A 15,119-nucleotide genomic window follows, 5' to 3' on the forward strand; every position below is an offset into this window, starting at 1 on the left:
GATCCCCTGCTGATTTTGTACGTTTGCCCACTGACGAAGAAATTATCAGTCTATAATTTTAATGGTAGGTTTATTTGAACAGTGAGACAGAATAACAACAAAAAAATCCAGAAAAACGCATGTAAATTTTTTTATAAATTGATTTGCATTTTAAATCAGGGAAATAAGTATTTGACCCCCTCTCAATCAGAAAGATTTCTGGCTCCCAGGTGTCTTTTATACAGGTAACCAGCTGAGATTAGGAGCACACTCTTAAAGGGAGTGCTCCTAATCTCAGCTTGTTACCTGTATAAAAGACACCTGTCCACAGAAGCAATCAATCAATCAGATTCCAAACTCTCCACCATGGCCAAGACCAAAGAGCTCTCCAAGGATGTCAGGGACAAGATTGTAGACCTACACAAGGCTGGAATGGGCTACAAGACCATCGGCAAGCAGCTTGGTGAGAAGGTGACAACAGTTGGTGCGATTATTCGCAAATGGAAGAAACACAAAAGAACTGTCAATCTCCCTCGGCCTGGGGCTCCATGCAAGATCTCACCTTGTGGAGTTGCAATGATCATGAGAACGGTGAGGAATCGGCCCAGAACTACACGGGAGGATCTTGTCAATGATCTCAAGTCAGCTGGGACCATAGTCACCAAGAAAACAATTGGTAACACACTACGCCGTGAAGGACTGAAATCCTGCAGCGCCTGCAAGGTCCCCCTGCTCAAGAAAGCACATATACAGGCCCGTCAGAAGTTTGCCAATGAACATCTGAATGATTCAGATGAGAACTGGGTGAAAGTGTTGTGGTCAGATGAGACCAAAATCGAGCTCTTTGGCATTAACTCAACTCACCGTGTTTGGAGGAGGAGGAATGCTGCCTATGACCCCAAGAACACCATCCCCACCGTCAAACATGGAGGTGGAAACATTATGCTTTGGGGGTGTTTTTCTGCTAAGGGGACAGGACAACTTCACCGCATCAAAGGGACGATGGACGGGGCCATGTACCGTCAAATCTTGGGTGGGAACCTCCTTCCCTCAGCCAGGGCATTGAAAATGGGTTGTGGATGGTATTCCAGCATGACAATGACCCAAAACACACGGCCAAGGCAACAAAGGAGTGGCTCAAGAAGAAGCACATTAAGGTCCTGGAGTGGCCTAGCCAGTCTCCAGACCTTAATCCCATAGAAAATCTGTGGAGGGAGCTGAAGGTTCGAGTTGCCAAACGTCAGCCTCGAAACCTTAATGACTTGGAGAAGATCTGCAAAGAGGAGTGGGACAAAATCCCTCCTGAGATGTGTGCAAACCTGGTGGCCAACTACAAGAAACGTCTGACCTCTGTGATTGCCAACAAGGGTTTTGCCACCAAGTACTAAGTCATGTTTTGCAGAGGGGTCAAATACTTAATTCCCTCATTCAAATGCAAATCAATTTATAACATTTTTGACATGCGTTTTTCTGGATTTTTTTGTTGTTATTCTGTCTCTCACTGTTCAAATAAACCTACCAATAAAATTATAAACTGATCATGTCTTTGTCAGTGGGCAAACGTACAAAATCAACAGGGGATCAAATACTTTCCCTCACTGTAGCTATAAAACTGAAGAGCTTCTAATCGGTGTGTGTGGGTACTATAATCATGTGTTGTGTGCCCATCTTGAACCATAAATATGAACCAATACAGAGTGAACCTCTGTGGTCATCATGAATATGGATGAATATGATGATAAAGTGATCATGTCGGAGTGACTTACATTGGAGTCATCGTGCTGGGTCTTCTCCTCCTCCTCTTCCTCTTTGGTCTCGGTGGCAGTGGTCTGGCAGCCATCCTCAGCCACGGGGCCTTTCCCTGAGCGGGAGTCTCTCTCTGAGGTCGAGGGGCACAGGCGCTGGTCAGGAGGGGACGAGCTGCGAGACTTTTGCCTACGGAACAGCTCAATGGCCAGCCTCTGAGAACGTGTAGACATAATATGCACTGACTTACCGCAAATCATTTTAGTTTACATTAATTAGAGATTAATTTGTGGTGATCTAAAACCCACCTCTTTGAGGTTGTTGATCTGCTGGATGTAGCTGGACTGGGCTGACTCCAGCTGGCTAATGTACCAGTACTGGTCTCTGCACTTCTGGAAGAAGGTGGGCGAACGCACCTGATACCTGTTCAGGAGAGAGACCAGTACTGGTACAGTCAAACAAGACTTCAATGAAGACACTAAACCCAGAGTTATAAGAATTGATAAAGAAATGGCATCTTTCTCTCTAATGTGTATTAGTGGTAACCTGAGGACCACTGTGTCAGTCTGCATGTTGAGGTAGCCCTCGCTAGCCAGCAGGTCCAGTCTGAAGAAGCGGTTGTAGCCCCAGCACTCCCCCACCTCAAAGTCTGATGCAAACTCCCTGATGATGTTCTTAGTGGGGTCGCTGGAGGCCTGATGGACCATCTCCACACGGTACTCATATCTATAGACACACAAAATACACACGTTGAAGGTGACATAAATACAAGTGAAAACTTGATTCAAAGAAAGAGAAATTACAATAATTTGAGAAAAACATACTTTGACGTTTCAGGGAGTCCTGCAGATAGTTCCAAGAAAACTGACAGATAGTTGCCACGCACCACACCATTGCCATCCTGAAGGGAAAAACAAACACACAATATAGCTGCAAGCAGGGGTGCAAGCAGAGGTTCAAGCTGGATCGGATGTATCTCTAGAGAAACTGTGCACAGTAAAAAACTGAACTAAATGGAATTCAAATAATTGAACAGACGTTGGTCAATTAGTTGTTAAAAACTCATTTTGGTTAATCGCGCAGCACAACTTTTCAATGATGTTAAATACTTTACACGTCTTCTTCTCCAGAACCAATGGAGCAATTGGTACATAGCATCTATGTACCCATGTCTTCAAACCCTATATTTTCCAGGACACCAGCTCAAACATACGCCTGCTATGAGCCAATGAGCTTGCATTAATGTTTTATCCTGTCCAACAGTGCCACCATGTGGCCAAACTTAACCATAATTTACAGCTTAGCTAGACTCATGTCCCTGAGCACATGTGTCAAAATTCATCACTCGGAGTCAAACAGATCAAGAGATATAAACATGTCCATTATAGCATCACTGTGTGGTCGATCTGAATGTGCTTGCATATGTTTGGGACATATGTACCAAGTTGTTACACTACGATTATCAGTGTCTGATTTATATGCATTTCCGTGCCAGACCATGCCCACATGAATGTTTATTGGTCAGTAGCGGCCATTCTGTTTGATATACTAGTGTGTTATATAGCATTAAGAGACCTTGGTCCATAGAGGTCATATATCAAGTTTCGTGCAGATCGGTCATTCAGTGCCAAAGGAGTAGCATATTAAGTGTTTTTCACCAAATTGTAAATGGCGAAAAATCCATCATGGCGGACCTTATGGGTTCTTGAGGCAAATTTGTTCCTTGTGAAGAGACAGACCTATGTTCCAAATTTCACGACTCTACGTCACACGGAGTGAGCTTTCAAAGTTTGCATTTTCAATCTCTTGTTATAGCGCCACCATCTGGCCAATTGGCATGGAATTGCATAGGAGGGTGTGGCCTTTGTCCCTTTACCATAATGCAAGGGTGCACCCTCCTAGGCCTTACCATCTCACTGGAATTCAAATTTTTTCACCAAATTGGCAGAAGGAACATAATAAATATAGCTGCAAGAAGCAATGTCGGGGTTCAAGATGTGGGCATATCGCTCTAGAGGAACTACTTCTGTACTCCTTATCACGCTTGCCAAATACCACAACTCAAAATTTTTAAAATCATGCAATATGCATATTTTGGACTATTTTTTATGATGTTGACTACTTTAAACATTTTCTCCAAAACAGCTAGACTGATCTGCACCAAATTTGGTATACATCACATATGGATTAACATCTTCAAACGCAATATTTTCCAAGACGCTTGATCAAACAATATGGCCGCAATAAGCTTGCATGAATTATTATTTTTCCAACAGCGCCCACATGCGGCCAAACTGAACCATAACCATACTTAACAGATTAGCTAGACTCATAAAATGTGTGCCAAATTGCATCACCGAGTCAAAACGATCGAGAGATATAAACATGTGCCATAATAGTGCCAACAAGGTCGATCTGAATATACTTGCATATGTTGAGTCTTGACAGTGTTTTGAACATGTGTACCAAGTTTGGTTACAACACAAATATTAATGTCTGATTTATATGCATTAATGTGCCAGACCACGATCACATTTATTGGTCAGTAGCGCCATGTTGTTTGACATGCCAGTCTGGAAAATATTGCGTTGAGAGACCTTGGTCCATAGATGCCATATGTCAAGGTTCATCCAGATCGACCCAGTGGAGGATATGTCATTTAAGTGTTTTTCACAAAATTCTAAATGCCGGAAAATCCATTATGACAGACATTATGGGTCCTTGAGGCAAATGTGATCCTTGTGAGAAGAGGGACATATGCACTGAATTTCAGGACATTAGGTCATATGGGGTGAGAGGCGTGACTTTTCAAAGTATGCCATTTAAATTGCCTGTTATAGTGCTACCTTGTGGCCAATTGGCCTTTACCATCATGTCAAGTTGCACCCTCTGCCTTAACATCTCACAGGAATTTGCATGTTACATTTTCCTTGCAAGAAGAACCGGTATAATAATAATAATAATAATAATAATAATAAACCAGAAGAAACCAGCTTTGCTGCTTGAACCCGTACTGAATGCCAAGAAATCCAACAGGGTTTCACCAGGTTCGCTGCTTGAACCCCTAATAATGATGAACATTAAACCAGAGAGTTTTTCACAATCTCCAATATTGACCACTTAGTTGTGGAAAAGGTGACATATCAAATCTAGTAGTTAGAGTAAGATATGATGAACATAAGAGATCATTAGTAGTTTGGTAGCAATTACTACTAAGTACTAGAGAACAACCAATTGTTGGTGTGTCTACTCACTGGGTAAACCTTGAGTCTCCAGCAGATGCCAGATATCTGGAGTGGTGGGCTGTAGACGGGATCTGCCCTCTGTCTCAGGGTGCTGTAAGGACAACGCAACACACAGGCAGAAAAACAAGTCAGATAGGAGGAACCCATTCATTAAACAAGACATTTCCAACTGCTTCTTGGTGAAGTGTCACAACGAGAGAGAGATTGCTCATCATGGGCCGACGTGTCCCTGGTTGCCTTAATCAGAGCCTTGGACCTGGCAACCCAAAATAAAGTATGAGCAACCCAATGGGGTACTTTACTATTTTCCAAGAAACGGAAGCTAAAAGATGTTTAGTTTGTTGTTCAAAGACTGTCGATTTCTATTCCTTGTGCATACACAAGCTCATATCCAAACATTTTCAAGACTAGATACAGAGATGATTTTTTTACCTGAAGTTTGCCAGAACAAAAGTGCTTGAGTCATAGGCAGGAACCAGCTCACTGTGGAGAGAGAGTGTTGTTCCGTAATTACACTTCTCAATGTCATGAAATATCCATTAAAAGCATAACAATATCTTGCTGCATTATGAATCATCCAAATGGAAATGTATATCTGACAATACAAAATTGAACTGAACATCTAAGTGGAGCCTCCTTTCTCTGCCGACAATAAAATATGCCAAAAAAAAATTATCAAGTTCTCTAGTCGCATGATCTGTGGTTTAGTACAGTACCTAGGGAGGTGTGTAGGTACAGTAAAATGCCAAATGGGTTTTGTGCAGTAGGTTTAGTTAGTATGTTACCTGGTGAAGTCTGGGGGGACTGGAGTGGTGACAAAGGACTGCATGGGCTTGCGGTGAACCTGCTGGAACATGAGCAGGATCTCTGGACTCTTGGAGATCAACTCGCTCTTACTGCAGGAGCGCAGCTGTAGGACAGAGAACACCACACACAATTGAAGAGCTCTGCAGGGCAACACCTGACCACCACTCCCCCGCCACCCCCACTCTTAATGCATCTCATTTCACTGGTGGCATGACACACTCAAGGTAAAGTTCCACAGGCGATGAAAAAGCCAAGGTTGTGACTTCAGAGAAGTCAATTTATAAGAAAACACCTGTGTGAAGGTTTGAGAACAGCTTGTTGTTTTTCCTCAAATTACTATGCAAAAAGCATTAAAGACCCTGAGAAAAGTCCTGAAAGATTTACATGGCGGAATGGACAGCCATTCTCTCAGGGCACTGGCAACCATTGAATTTAGGCTCAGTTTTGAAATACAGAAATCTCTGGACTGTGAAATGGGTAGGATAATCAAGCTCTCGTCAATCATTTACTCATCTAACACCATAAAATCTTGATGTTTTTCACAAGTTTCAAATCAGGGCGAACGCACCTGGTTTCTTAAAGTTTCAAATCAGTTTGCTCAGAAAACAAAAAGTGCATCTCAGTAGTCTGAAGTGGCTTCCTATCCTTTTCTCCTTTTCTTTATCTGCACTGATGTGAAAGAACTGGACAGGTGAAAGCACATCATGGTCATGAACATCACTGCTTTGACCATCCTGTCTGTTCAGGGCCAGTGCAGATGGAGAGGATATGAAAAGACAGAAAGCCTCTAGACGATTGGTGGCTCAGTGCCTCCTCTCGCTCAGCTTCCTGCTACCCAGAGTGCTGTACGGTGTGGCGTGCCAGACTGCCACCGAAAACGCTCACTCCCCACTCTCCTCCTAAACACCTGCCTACACAAACCACAAGACAACACAGTATGTCCTGCAAGAAACACACCCTCTCAAGCAGGTACAACACATTTCCAATCCACTTTTAGTGCTACCTATGGAGTTCCCATTGCCTTTCGGTTTATTGGTGTTAAATCTTTTTTTAAATGGTACACTGTATACTGGTATGGTACACACACCTGATGTTCCACCTCTTGCAGGAGAGACTCCAGTAGCTCAGTCTCTTGGGTGAGGGAGGTCTTCTGACCTGTTGTGAGAGGACATTTTCATTTAAAGATAATATTTCAGTGACATAGAAGGGCATTCCAGTGACTAGAAAGAAACCTGAATGGTGTCATGAAATGAGCGTACCCATGAGGGTGATGAGTTTGTTTTTGAGCTGGTTGTCCAGACGGGCAATCATCATCTCTACTGCATTACGGATCTCTCGCACTCGCTCGTCTTTGGCCACTCGCACTGCTTCCACATTCCTTTCCTGAGAGAACCAGAAAACATATGTTGAATTAAGGCAGACTGTTGCGGAGCAGTAATGTATTTTGGTACAACGGTAACTTCATCTGTCATCACAGAGGGATGGAGTAGAGGAGGCATCCCATCACTACAGAGGAGAATTAGCTGTAGTGCCCTTGTGCCATCTAGTGGCTAAATTCAGCAGTGTGCAGTAGTGATATTGATACTATTCTTTCATGTGTGCTTCTAACCAAGCTAAAAAAAGAAACCGAAACAAGTGCCCCTCACCACTTCCTGCACCAGGCTGATGAGCTCCATGAGGCGGCGGCGGAGCTTGGCCACCTCCTCGTTCACCTTGGTCACGTGCTGCTCGTAGATCTCAGCCAGAGGCTTGAAGGTGTGGCCGCCATGCTTGGGGAAGGAAAAGGGGTAAACATAAAAATGACAGAGCACTTGTTTTGTTATACCAAAGGTATGTGGGCTTGACTGAGAATACTCCTCTGTGGGCCACTTACCATGCCTCCCCACAGAGCACACTGGTGGCAGATGCACTTCTTACAGGTCCAGCAGAACACACTGAGCTTCTCATGGTGGTTCTCACACCTGTAGACAAACCATAGACAACTGACACATCCAGACCCTATGGAATCTCTTCTCAGCACATTTTCTGTCACATGAAGCAGGTTTCCATCCAACCTTCTTATGCGAGTAAAGTACATGTCGGATAAAACATTTCACGATAGGCCTGATGGAAACGCAGAATTTGTCGATAAACTTTCCAAAAGTCGAACAAAACAAAATACGCTTGACAACATGGCCAATTTGAAATACACTACCAGTCAAAAGTTTGGACACACCTACTCATTCAAGGGTTTTTCTTTATTTTTACTATTTTTTACATTGTAGAATAATAGTGAAGACATCAAAACTATGAAATAACACATATGGAATCATGTAGTAACCAAAAAAGTGTTAAACAAATCAAAATGTATTTATATTTGAGATTCTTCAAATAGCCACCCTTTGCCTTGATGACAGCTTTGCACACTCTTGGCATTCTCTCAACCAGCTTCACCTGGAATGCTTTTCCAACGGTCTTGAAGGAGTTCCCACATATGCTGAGCACTTGTTGGCTGCTTTTCCTTCACTCTGCAGTCCGACTCATCCCAAACCATCTCAATTGGGTTGAGGTGAGAGGATTGTGGAGGCCAGGTCATCTGATGCAGCACTCCATCACTCTCCTTCTTGGTCAAATAGCCCTTACACAGCCTGGAGGTGTGTTGGGTCATTGTCCTGTTGAAAAACAAATGACAATCCCACGAAGCCCAAACCAGATGGGATGGTGTATCACTGCAGAATGCTGTGGTAGCCATGCTGGTTAAGTGTGCCTTGAATTCTAAATAAATCACAGACAGTGTCACCAGCAAAGCACCCCCACACCATAACACCTCCTCCTCCATGCTTTATGGTGGGAAATACACATGCAGAGATCATCCGTTCACCCACACCGCGTCTCAAAGACACAGCAGTTGGAACCAAAAATCTCAAATTTGGACTCCAGACCAAAGGACACATTTCCACCGGTCTAATGTCCATTGCTCGTGTTTCTTGGCCCAAGCAGGTCTCTTCTTCTTATTGGTGTCCTTTAGTAGTGGTTTCTTTGCAGCAATTCGACCATGAAGGCCTGATTCACACAGTCTGTTACTTGAACTTTGTGAAGCATTTATTTGGGCTGCAATTTCTGAGGCTGGTAACTCTAATGAACTTATCCTCTGCAGCAGAGGTAACTCTGGGTCTTCCATTCCTGTGGCGGTCCTCATGAGAGCCAGTTTCATCATAGCGCTTGATGGTTTTTGCGACTGCACTTGAAGAAACTTTCAAAGTTCTTGAAATTTTCCAGATTGACTGACCTTCATGTCTTAAAGTAATGATGGACTGTCATTTCTCTTTGCTTATTTGAGCTGTTCTTGCCATAATATGTACTTGGTCTTTTACCAAATAGGGCTATCTTCTGTATAACCCCCTACCTTGTCATAACACAACTGATTGGCTCAAACGCATTAAGAATTAAATAAATTCCACAAATTGAAGGCACACCTGTTAATTGAAATGCATTCCAGGTGACTACCTCATGAAGCAAGCTGGTTGAGAGAATGCCAAGAGTGTGCAAAGCTGCCATCAAGGCAAAGGGTGGCTATTTGAAGAATCTCAAATATAAAATATATTTTGATTTGTTTAACACTTTTTTTGTTACTACATGATTCCATATGTGTTATTTCATAGTGTTGATGTCTTTACTATGTAGAAAATAGTAAAAATAAAGAAAAACCCCGGAATGAGTAGGTGAGTCCAAACTTTTGACTGGTACTGTAGATTATGCAACAAGTGCTTCATTCTATAGCTAGAGGACTCCTGATATCTCCAGGAGTGATAAGTATAATTTTTGTCTTTATCTGTTGTTGTCTAGTACTGTCTTTTTTCTAGCTAGGGCCATCTACTTTAAGTGCTGCCTGTCTTCGCAGTAGCCTTCTTGGTGTGTGAACTGCTGAAGCCTACTTGGTGTGTGAACTGCGACTGCTCAAAACATGCAGATGATTGTTGACACATCAACCAGGATTAAGGGGCAGGGTAATTTGTGACTTGTTTTGGTAATCAGAGGCAGTATTGGCGGGGGAGTGGTTTCTCCTCTCCTAGGCAATCAGCAATTAGTGTTAGTACTTCAGTCTCCCCTGGTTTCTCAGCGGCAGCTGTAAGTGGTGGTTGTGTCAGTGGCGGTCTCGTCGGCAAAACTAAGACCGTCACCGAAACAAAGACGGTTCTGCCGGGTTGTTCTGCGGAGTTGTTCGAGGAAGGCTCCACACCACTCTATCACTTCAGTATCTTACATAGTTATTTTCTGATGATCTCATTTAGCGCTTTTGTAGCTTTGGCAACTATGTGTGTGTTTTCTATACCTGTTCGCTCCTCTCCCAGTAGGCTTTACAGACGCTCCCCACCCCTTGGCTTCAACCCTTCTAATTTACTGTACCCTGCACGCACAACCCATGTGGAATTCCGGGTCTCTGGCAGCGTTTGGAACTGCCGATCTGCTGTCAAAAACACAGAGTTCATCTCAGCCTATGCTGCCCTTCAGTCCCTTTACTTTTTGGTCCTGACGGCGACATGGATCACCCCAGAGAACACTGCTACTCCAGCTGCACTCTTCAACTGACTACCTTTTTTCTCTTAGTCCAAGAGCATCTGGTCATCACGGTGGTGGCACATGGCTATTCATTTCTCCTAACTGGAGATTTTATATTTTCTCCCTCTCTCACCTGTCCATCTCATTTGAATGCCATGCTGTCACTTGTCCACTCGAGTTTAACATTGTTGTCATCTATCGTCCATTAGGTGCACTTGGCGAGTTCCTCAATAAGCTTGACATCTTGATAAGCTCATTTCCTGACGATGGCTCACCGCTCTTCGTACTTGGCGACTTCAACCTCCCGATGTCTGCCTTTCTTTCCAACTCTCTCTTTTCCCTCCTTGCCTTTTTGACCTCACCCTTTTCCAATCCCTTCCAACTCACACGGCAGGCAATTCGCTTGACCTCATCTTTACTAGAGGCTGTTCGCCTACTAATCTCACTGCAACCCCCCTCCAGATCTCTGATCACTACTTTGTTTCCTTTTCTGTCTCCCTTTTCTCCAACCCTAGCCACTCAGCCCCTACCCAGATGGTCATGCGCCGTCGCAATCATCGCTCTTTCCCTCCCACTACTTTCTCCTCTTCTATCCTATCATCTCTTCCTTCTGCTAAATCCTGCTCCCTCCTGTCTCCTGATTCTGCCTCTTCAACCCTACTCTCCTCCCTTTCCACATCCTATGACTCGCACAGTCCCCTTTCCTCCCGGCCGGCTCAGCCCTCCCCTCCTGCTCAGTGGCTGAGTGACTCATTGCAAGCTCATAGAACAGGGCTGTGGTCAGCTGAGAAAAAATGGAGGAAAACTAAACTTCCGGAGGACCTATCATCCTTTCACTCCCTCCTCTCTACCTTATCTTCCTCTGCATCTAACCCTAGGAAACTATTTTCCACCTTCTCCTCCCTCCTTAATCCTCCACCCCCTCCTTCTCTGTGGATGACTTTGTCAACCACTTTGAAAAGAAGGTTGAAGACATTCGCTCCTCATTCACTCAGCCTATTGAGTCCACTGGTCCCACTCACACAAAACTACCCTATGCCTTGACCTCTTTCTCCCCATTCTCTCCAGATGAAATCCTGCGACTAGTGAGGTCTGGCCGCCCGACAACCTGCCCGCTCGACCCCATCCCCTCCTCTCTTCTCCAGACCATCTCTGGAGACCTTATTCCATTCCTAATTTCCCTCATTAACTCATCCCTGACCACTGGCTGCGTCCCCACTGACTTCAAAATGGCCAGAATGCTCCCCTCAAAAAACCAACACTCGATTCGTGAAGTAAAAAACGAAGGACCTATATCCCTTTCTTTTCAAAACACTTGAGAGTGTGCTGTCTCTCATCAACTCTTCTCTCTCAGAACAATCTTCTTGACCATAACAAGTCAGGCTTCATGACGGGTCACTCAACCGAGACTGAGCCTCTGTGTGACAGAGGCTCTCCACACTGCCAAAGCTGACTCGCTCCTCTGTTCTCATCCTCTTAGATCTATCCGCTGCCTTTGACACAGTGAACCATCAGATCCTCCTCTCCACCCTCTTAGGGCTGAGCATTTCAGGCTATGCACACCCTTGGATTGCATCCTACCTGGCAGGCCGCTCCTACTAGGTGACGTGGAGATGATCTTTGTCTGCACCACGTACTCTCACTACTGGTGTCCCCCAGGGCTCTCCTCTTCTCTCTATACACCAAGTCACTCAGCTCCGTCATATCCTCATATGGTGTCTCCTATCATTACTATGCAGGCACTTGTCATCTCCAGTCTGGACTACTGCAACTCCCTGTTGGCTGGGCTCCTTGCTTGTGCCATCAAACCCCTGCAACTTATCCAGAACGCAGCAGCCCGCCTGGATTTCAACCTTCCCAAGTTCTCCAATGTTACCCACCTCCTCCACTGACTTCCAGTCGAAGGTCGCATCCACCACAAGATCAAAGTGCTTGCCTACGGAGCAGCAAGAGGAACTGCCGCTCCCTACCTTCAGGCTATGCTCAAACCCTACACCCTAACCCGAGCACTCCGTTCTGCCACCTCTGGTCTCTTGGCCCTCCCACCACTACAGGAGGGCAGCTCCCGCTCAGCCCAGTCCAAGCTCGTCTCTGTCCTGGCACACCAATGGTGGAACCAGCTTCCCCCTGAAGCTAGGACAGCAGAGTCCCTGCCCATCTTCCGAAAACACCAGAAAACTCTACCTCTTCAAAGAGTAGCTTATACGACTAAGTGCTTTTTTATGTGCACTACGTCATCACACACTGTTTTCTATCCACAACAAGTCTGTTTGATGGGAACACAACTCGTGGGAAAATACGCATATAGTTTTCAGAATATTCACTTGAAAATCTGTCACATATTGGATGGAAACCTAGTGCAAAACAACAAGCCATTTATAAACTCAGCCCACTTTACAATGTGCTGGGCCTTTCACATTTCCTAGCTGAAAGGACACATTGTTCTAGGTTGCGTTTGCCTCATACTGCATTTAGTTTAAATGGGGTCCAGGTTGTGTTTTAGAAGTCTTCAATCCTAACAGAAATATAGGGTATGAATAGAGAGGGGGAGCGAGGGCAGAGAGAACAACAGAGAGAAAGAAAGCTGTGGTAGTGATGATGAATGAGGCAATGGGTCACAGGGGAGCGAGGGATAGAGGAGGGATGCTGGGGCTCACTTGTCCTTGTCGTTCTCCTCGTGTTTGGAGAGGTTGCAGAGCTGCAGGGTGTCCAGCTGCTGGGTAACCTCTTCAGCCCAGCGGCAGTTCACCAGCTCCCGCAGCTGCAGTGGTGCCCTGGATACAGACACACGCGCATAAGGTCATACACAGATACACACATGATCAGTCTTGACAAATAATGCCCCCTAAATGGTGCCCACAGCCTAAGTCTATCCAAAACCATCTAATCAAACAATTTGGACAAAGGAACAGTTACATACAGATCTCCAAGTTTAGTATGCCTTTAAGATTTCTTTAAAAACGTGTTTCTTTTAGCATCATTAATTGATCCTGGCACTAGATCCGTCCTCGCTGTGAATTTGGGGGGAAAATCTATACTTAATTCCCTCGATTTACTCATAACTCTGCTGCCTGAATTCTAAAAAGGTTGTTAATCACAATTGCTCCCCGGGCGCCGATGACATGGATGTCGATTAAGACAGCCCCCCGCACCTCTCTGATTCAGAGGGGTTGGGTTAAATGCATTCAGTTGTGCAACTGACTAGGTATCCCCCCGCTTTCCCTAGTCCCTGCCAGGAATACTAAGTACTGTGTTCAAACACAGTAGGAGGGCTTACCGACAGTGTGGGCATTGGGCTCTCTGCTCAGTCAACCAGCGCTGTCAATAGAAGAGGTTACATGTCAGCATTGCAGAGGAGGTTGTAACACTGTATAGATGTATATGTTTTTACAGGATGCCTAACACCCATGACTGCATCTATTTCCAATATTTGTAGCCTGACACTTCAAAGTAAACACTGTAATGAGAATTGTTCTATTCATTAAAATCATTATTAAAATGACAGTGGAATATTGGTTTTCCCTGGTAAAAAAGAAAAATAGGTTACTAAAGCTTTTTCTTAATTCACTAATGCTGTCAGTTATAAGTATGATAGTCTGAACAGACGATTTTTAAGGCTTGTTGTAGATTTTCCCCTCATATCCCAGCTGTGAAGTGTTACGCTAACAAGCTGGCCTCGTTGCCCGTGGCGACATGTCATCACCCACCCGTATGCAGCTGAAGCAGCAGAGTTTGGAGCAGTGGGGGCAGAGCCGAGCGTCCCGCAGCTTCTCCATACAGATGAAACAGCGGAACACCTCCGCAATACTCTGTGTGAAGAGATGGAATTCTTTTAAATTATCAAAGCAAGACTGGAACCATTATAAATTAGGACACGAATTAGTAAGCTCTTGAAATGTGGTGTATGATACATTATATTAATACAGGCTTAACTAGAAATGTGATATTTTATACAAATGTTATAATATACACTACCGTTCAAAAGTTTAGGGGTCACTTAGAAATGTCCTTGTTTTCAAAAGAAAAGCAATTTTTTGGTCCATTAAAATAACATAAAATTGATCAGAAATACAGTGTAGACATTGTTAATGTTGTAAATGCTATTGTAGCTGGAAACGGCTGATTTTTTTATGGAATATCTACATAGGCGTACAGAGGACCATTATCAGCAACCATCAGTCCTGTGTTCCAATGGCACGTTGTGTTTGCTAATCCAAGTATATCATTTTAAAAAGGCTAATTGATCATTAGAAAACCCTTTTGCAATTATGTTAGCACAGCTGATTAAACTGTTGTGCTGATTAAAGAAGCAATAAAACTGGCCTTCTTGAGACTAGTTGAGAATCTGGAGCATCAGCAATTGTGGGTTCGATTACAGGCTCCAAATGGCCAGAAACAAATAACTTTCTTCTGAAACTCGTCAGCCTATTCTTGTTTGAGAAACAGACGCCTCACAGGTCCTCAACTGGCACCTTCATTAAATAGTACCTGCAAAACACCAGTCTCAACGTCAACAGTGAAGAGGCGACTCCGGGATGCTGACCTTGGCAGAGTTGCAAAGAAAAAGACATATCGCAGACTGGCCAATAAAAAGAAAAGATTAAGATGGGCAGTCTGAGATATGGCTTTTTCTTTGCAACTCTGCCAAGGTCAGCATCCCGGAGTCGCCTCTTCACTGTTGACGTTGAGACTAGTGTTTTGCAGGTACTATTTAATGAAGGTGCCAGTTGAGGACCTGTGAGGCGTTTGTGTAGGTCTACAATCTTGTCCCTGACATCCTTGGAGAGCTCTTTGGTCTTGGCC

At 44.3% G+C, this 15,119-nt stretch overlaps 1 protein-coding gene across 2 annotated transcripts in view; it reads right to left on the reverse strand.

The window, feature by feature from the left end:
• The window catches only part of LOC121579388 (E3 ubiquitin-protein ligase TRIM37), a 51,854-nt gene that overhangs the window by 26,028 nt on the left and 10,707 nt on the right, over nucleotides 1-15,119 (reverse strand). The window contains exons 3-16 of one of the 2 annotated variants that reach the window (XM_041893953.2): nucleotides 14,024-14,125; nucleotides 13,594-13,634; nucleotides 12,974-13,090; nucleotides 7,651-7,738; nucleotides 7,424-7,546; nucleotides 7,037-7,160; nucleotides 6,865-6,932; nucleotides 5,756-5,880; nucleotides 5,403-5,453; nucleotides 4,980-5,061; nucleotides 2,550-2,626; nucleotides 2,272-2,451; nucleotides 2,034-2,148; nucleotides 1,746-1,940 (exon numbers count right to left, since the gene is read on the reverse strand). In XM_041893953.2, the coding sequence (XP_041749887.2) occupies nucleotides 1,746-1,940; nucleotides 2,034-2,148; nucleotides 2,272-2,451; nucleotides 2,550-2,626; nucleotides 4,980-5,061; nucleotides 5,403-5,453; nucleotides 5,756-5,880; nucleotides 6,865-6,932; nucleotides 7,037-7,160; nucleotides 7,424-7,546; nucleotides 7,651-7,738; nucleotides 12,974-13,090; nucleotides 13,594-13,634; nucleotides 14,024-14,125 (1,488 nt within the window). Of the gene's footprint in view, nucleotides 1-1,745; nucleotides 1,941-2,033; nucleotides 2,452-2,549; nucleotides 2,627-4,979; nucleotides 5,062-5,402; nucleotides 5,454-5,755; nucleotides 5,881-6,864; nucleotides 6,933-7,036; nucleotides 7,161-7,423; nucleotides 7,547-7,650; nucleotides 7,739-12,973; nucleotides 13,091-13,593; nucleotides 13,635-14,023; nucleotides 14,126-15,119 lie in introns of both variants that reach the window. The other variant, XM_045224277.1, reaches the window with a different exon arrangement.

Source organism: Coregonus clupeaformis, chromosome 13 (genome assembly GCF_020615455.1).
Source record: "Coregonus clupeaformis isolate EN_2021a chromosome 13, ASM2061545v1, whole genome shotgun sequence".
NCBI lineage: Eukaryota > Metazoa > Chordata > Actinopteri > Salmoniformes > Salmonidae > Coregonus > Coregonus clupeaformis.